At 55.8% G+C, this 7,210-nt stretch overlaps 1 protein-coding gene across 6 annotated transcripts in view; it reads right to left on the bottom strand.

Moving 5' to 3' along the window:
* Positions 1–7,074, bottom strand: part of LOC116848307 (transcription factor E2F2) — a 16,813-nt gene extending 9,739 nt beyond the window's left edge. The window contains exons 1-2 of one of the 6 annotated variants that reach the window (XM_032824265.1): positions 5,750–7,070; positions 655–793 (exon numbers count right to left, since the gene is read on the bottom strand). Coding sequence is in view for 2 of the 6 variants with exons in the window: in XM_032824256.1 (XP_032680147.1) it covers positions 5,750–5,826 (77 nt within the window). In the remaining 4 variants the exon portion in view is untranslated. Of the gene's footprint in view, positions 1–654; positions 794–2,193; positions 4,023–4,074; positions 4,967–4,995; positions 5,162–5,749 lie in introns of those variants that run through there. The other 5 variants (XM_032824289.1, XM_032824282.1, XM_032824274.1 and 2 more) reach the window with 5 other exon arrangements.
* Positions 7,075–7,210: the final 136 nt, after the last annotated feature.

Below are 7,210 nucleotides of genomic sequence, written 5' to 3'. Positions count from 1 at the left end.
TATATATATATATATATATATATATATATATATATATATATATATATAAAATTATTGTACATAACGTTATCTTGATTATTAATCATCAGAATAAATTTACTTATCAATAAATAACAGCCTCTATCTATACAAGTTTCGGATATCAATACTTATGCACTGAACTAACATCGGACAAAATTCACGAAGTTCACTGTACGGCCCTTTACACAACGTAACATGCGTCCGCTCTTCCTTTGCTCTGCTGCATCAGTGATTCTCAAACATCGTTCCCAAACCACAGCAGATATCACAAAGCTATGTTACCATCGTAACTCAGAATGAAGAGTTTTCTTTTTCTTCGGCAAATTTCCCATAGACTATGACTCTTGCGAAAGCACGTTCGCCAGATTAAAAAAAGAAAAATGGATAAAGCTATAACGGTTGCATTCATTCTTCTATATGCTTCCTTCATCTGTAAAGAAGTCTCTGAACCTACAAAGGGCTAGCCTATTTATTCACGCGTCATTTCGCTTATTTTCTTGGAAATGTTTTTCTGGCGAAAAATGACTTGAGAGGATCTTGAGAATCACTGACCCAGAGAAAATATTCCGATCGACCAAAGCCCAGCGGCACGTCCAATCGGAGTGCCTCTAAAGAAGAAAATTGATTTTGTACCTTAGCGACTCATAGCGATAGGCTCTTTCCTCCCTCGGCGAGATTCTCGCGGCGGTAAACTATTCGTGCTTGAGAATCGCTGCTCCGAAGAAAGTGATCCAACTGACAAAGCCCATCGGCACATCCAACCGGAGGATCGCTAAATAACAGACAGACAAGTAACGAACAAGGTGAACATCGAATTTCAGTGAAGGGAAACAAGTTAGAAACGTCGCACCGGCTCGAGTACGAAAAGGAAGATGTACCCGGGAGGACCCTCGCATGGCACCAACGCTTGGTACACGCCTGATAAGCGGACCCACGGTGCGCCCGAGACCCGGGGAATTTTCGAAAAAAAGAGCAAGCGGGACTAGACGGTCGTTCCGGGTGTGGTTTAAAGAGGCGGCACGGCCGCCTCGCAATATCGCGAGTCTCAAAGTGCACCGTACACGGCTACGTTGTCGTCACGACTTATCCAGCTACACCGACGGAAAAATCATCGCGTGACTAATCGTCGCGTACCGAACGGTCGATGTGATATCTTGCTTTTCTCCTTAAGGTCCCTCAATTTGTCCCTCAAATCGCTGCTCAATGTATCATCGACTAATCTCTTCTCTAATTTCTCGATCTCAATCAAGAGGATCCAGAAAGATCTTGATGGATTGACACCGACTAATGAAAGATTCAATCGCTTGGACGTATGTTTCTTTCCGGGCAAGGTGAGCGAGTTTCCAGTTGTATACTTTATTTACGTTATAACATGCAATAGTCTCCCTCCTTTTCTGTCTATCTATCTACCTATTTGTCTATCCTTTCTTTTTTTCTCTCTCTTTTTCTCTCCCTGGTCAGAGTTAACAAAGTTGTAGCCGCGGAATCAACCGGCCGCATCGGATCGCGCTTTGGAATTATTCAATGACATTCCAGGCAGATCCGTATCTGACTTCGTTAGCACGTCCGGAATATGACGGTCGCGTGCGTACGCGCGCGTCCAAGGAGGAAATCTCCGATCGGGTATTACAACGGCGTGTGCACGTGTTGGAACGAGCCACGACCGGCTCGTAGACTTCTCCTTGGTGCCTTCTGCCGAGTACACACAGCCGGCTAGCGGGATCTCCCGAGAGGTCATGGCGATGCTAACCAGCACCGGAGGCGATTCGCGTCTCGAAGGTTGGGAGCAGTGCACAGGCTCGACGGGGAGAGAGCCATTGATTGGTCGACGGTTATCTGGAAGATAAAGCGCCGTGCAGAGGTGGCCGCGCTGGGCGGCCGAGAGCAGCACTCGGGTGCAAAAGTGAGCGAGCATCGATTGGCAGAGGCGAGCCGTCATCTCTGCTGCTGCCAACATTTACCACGCGGAATCGACCACGCCGTCGGCCTCGAAGGCAAAGGATACACGCGGGGACAACGTCGTCCCGTCGACGTGAACGGCTGGAATCGCTCGATCGCGATTGGTCGCCCACGGAGGCGATCCAGAGACACCACGTTGGCGGCCGGCCGCCAATCGGTAGAATCAGAAGAAACGCAACACGAATCTGATCGGACGAGAACGCGGCTACTTACTCCAAGCTCACGAGCTACCGACAACCCCACGGCCGATCCCGATTCGTCCTTGTTCCGTGCGCCTCGGCCAGCTACGACGTAGAGACTAACGCCGGGTCCCCAGTGCGCCATGGACAGGCAGGAAACGCCACCGCCGTGACGAAGGCGGCGGCGGCGGCGGCGGCGGTAGCGGCAGTAGCAGGCGCCCATGGGACGTGCGCTGTGCGCAAGGCGGCAAACGTGTGTACGACAGGCGTCTGTCTGTGTCTGTCCCTCATGCGGCCGTTCCGTAACTTCCCGATGACAATGATGTCGCTCTCTCTCGTAATTACACCGACGTGTACGCGGCTGCATATATCATTACGTGACGCAAGTCTGCTCGAGCAGCCGTCGCTGAGCCGAACACACGTGTGTCGTGTAATGGCACGACGATCACGACGTTTATCGCTGGGAAATGGAAGAATGAGCGCACGTATGATCCATGTAATGACGCGACAATGCACTTGCCGTCTGTCTGCTTTTCGTCCAACCTCTGGTCTCACTTGTTCGTTCACGGTAAGTACGCGCGTTCAAGATCGCGAGATCTACCGCGTGCGTCCTATCCACGGTGTTCGACTTCTGTGACTCCGATTGTCATCCGGAGGTTCCGGCCAATAGAGACGAGGATGTATCGTACACAAAGAAAGAGAGAGAGATGAATTTAGAAGTAACTCTGCCGCCACTCTTACTCGGTGTTGTTCAGCCGTCTTATCGCGAGCCTGCGGAAAACACGCGCGGAGCCGGCGTCCCGGTCTGACGTAATGCGCGATCAGCTGTTAACGTCCTCGCCTCGTCGATCGTCAGGGGAGTCTCGATTCCCTCTCTTTCTCTCTCACACACACGAGAAAGAACGAGGTTCGAGAAGAGCGTTATCGAATAGTTCGTCGCGGAGCGCAGCCAATGGCACACGAGGATGAGCAGGAACGGAGGCTACCTATTGGCGGGACTGCCGCACTCGGTTTGATCATCTTTCCGGCGCACCTTCGAGAATCGAAAAGCCGACTCGAAGTCGCCCTTCTGCACCATCTCTTCGAAAGTGCAAGAGTGTCCCTCGCGCGGATACCAATCGAGAAGGGCGTTCACGGAATCTCTCGAGATATCATATCGTATCGTATCATATCGTTCTCGCGGCGGGATGAATAACGAAGAAATGAAGTCGCGATCTCATGCACGCGCGCGCTCTTTCTTTTTCTCCTTCTTTCTTTCTCTTGTTGGTGCATATACGAGGGACGGTTATGTGAGCGTTCGATTACTCACTCACACACACACATATGTACATGACGGGCGCGCGCGCGCGCACACATATCACACAGCCGCAGCTGCGCGCGGTCACACGTGTGCTCGCACACAGATACGCCCGCGCGCGCTACGTGCATCTTCGCGGCCGACTCGTTTAAAGAGCCAGGACGGCATCGCCGGATCTCTAGTAAGGCGCGCTACCGGCTAACGTTACAAAGAAGAGTGAAATGTGGCCGTGCAGCAACGCCCGGAAATGCTTCTCAAAGACATTCCCCCGATTCTGACAAACGGCCAAAACGGTCCCTTTCAGCCGGAGCGTCGAGGAGGCAGCAAGGTCGAAAAGCCCCGCGCGAGAGCAACCGTGCACTGAACCTGTTCGCGCGTGAAACGGCATTTCGAGGCATAGCGCGAGAACGAGAAGGACAAAAACGTGCACACATTGGCCGGCCGAACGAGGAAGAGAGACGGAAGTAGTAGTGTCGGGCGAAGAGATACACGCACCCGTTTGCACCGTCTCCGTCTCTTTCTATCTGTCCTCCTATCTGTCTTGCCCTCTCTCTTTCACCCACATACACACACTCTCTCTTTCTCTCTCTCTTGCGTTCCCTGGTTTTTTCTACTTACTTGGCTGCTCACGAACGTATGCGCTGCGTCGCGTAGTATTTTGAGATCGGAGGCCCGTGGCTCTCTTCCGGGAGGAGATTCACGAGGCAAGCCAGCACACGGCGCGCAGCGCGTGTCACAGGACGTCGGAGCCGGGCATCTCGATCCGGGTATCTCCGGGTCGGCGAGATTGCACACGAAAGCCGCGACGAGTGACAGAACGGCCGGGCTGGTTTGCCCGGGATGACGACGACGACGACGACGACGACGACGACGACGACGACAACGACGACGACGACGACGACAAATGATCGTCTCGACTCGAAGCAGGAGCGCACGTTCTTGTCCCTTTCGTCGTCGTGGCAGAGAGCTCTCGCGCGCGATCGCTCTCTCGCCCTTTCCCTTCGTACGTACGCTCGTTCGCTTGCTCGCTCAACCTCGTCGTCGTAGTAGTCGCGGTCGACGTGGGTCGTTGCGTCGTACTCTACTATCGTACTCCGCAATTTATACCTCTCTCTTTCTATCGTTCGCTCTCGATCTTTCTCTCTCTCTCTCTCCTTCTTTCTTTCTCTCTCTCGCCTCACGTATGTCTCTCTTTTTCCCAATGCCGTCCGTTTGTCCGAAACTGCGCTGTTCTAGAGCACGATGTCCGTTTTCCCAGTGTGACCGATTAAGTCGCAGAGACAAGGTTCGACGCAGAGACAGGTAGACAGAGGTGGACAGTGCGGGCGCGGGCGAGCAAGCATACGCCTCTTCACGAACGAGACCCGGAAAAATACGCGGGACCGGGGATCGTTCACGCGCCGCCGTTCCCGGCTGCTTTTTTCACTGTAGCTCGGGGATGCGGCGTGGCGCGTTCGCCTCGCTCTTCACAGCAGCGAGCCCCGCCTCGGCATGATCGTCTCGGACCAGCCGGACCGGCGTCGTGCAGGAGAAACGAACCTTTTCTCTCCCTCCCTCCCTCTCTTTTTCTTCGCCGCTCGTGAGGATCTGGACGACGGTCGATCGTACGGTCGGCCAACCGCTCGTTTGTTCGATCTCTCGGGTGGATTAGACGGATGGACGAAGTTCGGCCGAGCCTCCGTGGCGCGCTGGCACGACTGGCCGGCTCGGGTTATACGAGAAATGGATAGAGTGCCGCGTGCGCCGCGTCGCGTTGCGTCGCGTCGCGCGCGCCGGTGCTGGCGATATCCGACAGAGAGAGAAAGAGCAAGCGGAGACCCGCGTGTCCGTGCGTATTCGCGAACATCGAGGGGGGCCCTCTCTCTCTCTCTCTCTCTCGCTCGAGAAGGAGGAGGAGGTGTACCGGCTCTCCGTGTCGCCGCCAGCTGTGTGTCGGTGTGTATGGGGAGAGCCGCAATGTAGTAGCGTCGCGTCGCATCGCGCCGCGTGTGTACGCCGTCCGCGTAAAGAGAGCGTAGACGAGCGTGTGCGCGGTGGCGCGAGCGACGGTGTGTTCCCGGTGTTGTTGCGCGCGTGCGCCGCGAGTACGAACGAGGGCACAGACGGCGCCGTGTATCACGCGAGTGTGTGTTGGTAGGATTACGCGAGAGTGTGGTGGTGCACCGCTCCATTCTTCGCTCGTCTAGCTTCCGATTCAGCGAGAGCGAAGAACACAAAAGAGAGAGAGCGGTGTCCACCGCGGACGTGCGAAACAGACTCTCTTACCCTCTACCATAAAACAAATGACACTTACGATGCAGCGAGTACCGGCGTAGTAGCGAGGCAGGGACGTAGGCAGCGGGGAACGGCGCGCCTAACAGTTCTTTTCATTCAGATGTCCGGCGTTCAGGCAGGAAGGCACTGTCATAGATCGGCGATGGTCCCAGCTGACGTGCGACCGGCGTGTCGGGACGGCGTCGCGTCCGTGCCGGCGTGTCTCGTAAATACGCGCGCCCACGGTCGCACGGCGGAATTGCCGTCGTCCTCCACCGGTCGTGCTCGTCGGCGACGGTGGTCGATCGTACGTGAGCGTGTCGCCGCGACGGCGGCAGCGTGTCCGTGAGGCGCGCGCGCGCAAGCAGCCGGCGTACCGGCCATCTGCCGGTCGCGCGCCACAGCTGAATACGCGCGCCAAAACCGTCGCCGCGCGCTGCCTCTTCCTTGTGAGCGCCGCCTCGGTCGGAGCCTTTATCAGCTCTTGTAGCTTCTGCCGATGTGTCGGACGCGTTTCTAAGAATCGCGACAATGCACGCCGATGCGCTGAAGACGTCCTGTCGCGGCCGACTAGGCCGTTGAAAACCGACGGGCTCGCCAAACAACGGTTACTGGACGTTACGCGCACTCGATTTTGTTTAGAAACATCGTCCTGGTCGAGCTCTTTTTTTTTTTCTTCCTTTCTACGGGAGATCACTGACCAGTCATTCGATGATTCGACTCGTGATGGTGACGGCCGAAGCGCTTTTACGACTCCATTGAGTTTACCCGCCAAAAATCGAGGCCGTCGTCCCTCTCACCCGACCCGACGCCGCTCTGCCACGCAGGCGACAGGACGTCGCGTCGCGTCGCGTCCGATCGGTCGTCGTTCTCGTTTCGCCCGAGTCTCCTGTTGGCCGACGTGCGTCGCACAAGACGAGGGACGTCGCGCGGTTACGCGTTCACGACACTCCCGCGTTCTCGTAGCACACCATTGCCGTACCGGTCCGCCATGCTCGCTCCGTCTCTCTTTCTCGGGGGTGTGTGCGAAGCGCTCGAACAAAGTCCGCGTCCCTCCTCTCCCTTTTTCCCGCAACCTCCTCGAGACTCCCTTGCACGCCGTTGTCGGGATCCCTTTAATCTCCCGGAGCTTTAGCGATTACGCCGGCACCCAGGTGGCGATCACGACGGCAGCAACGACGCGGCGGTGTTACGCGGGCCACGCTCTATCGCGAATTATGCAATTTGATGACGTATAGATATCGGTGACGAGACTACGACCGCACGAACGAGCGCGCGCACGCACGCACGCACGCATCGCACGCTTACGACGAACCTGCCGGACACTGGATGCGCTTCTCGCTTCTTGCTTGTTCTCCCGTCCGAAACTAAGCGGGCGGTCGCCGCCGCCGCTTCCTTCGCGAATGGGGGAGAAGAGGGGAGGCATTTGGTGGCAGGGCCGTAATGATGATGCGAATCTCCCCTGTATGAAAGCCGCCGCGTTCTTCTCTCGCCAGTGAGC

This window comes from Odontomachus brunneus, unplaced genomic scaffold (assembly GCF_010583005.1).
Source record: "Odontomachus brunneus isolate Ranch 3 - 2012 unplaced genomic scaffold, Obru_v1 Obru_scaffold_005, whole genome shotgun sequence".
NCBI classification, from domain to species: Eukaryota; Metazoa; Arthropoda; class Insecta; order Hymenoptera; family Formicidae; genus Odontomachus; species Odontomachus brunneus.
This window is presented reverse-complemented; position numbering and strand designations above follow the sequence as displayed.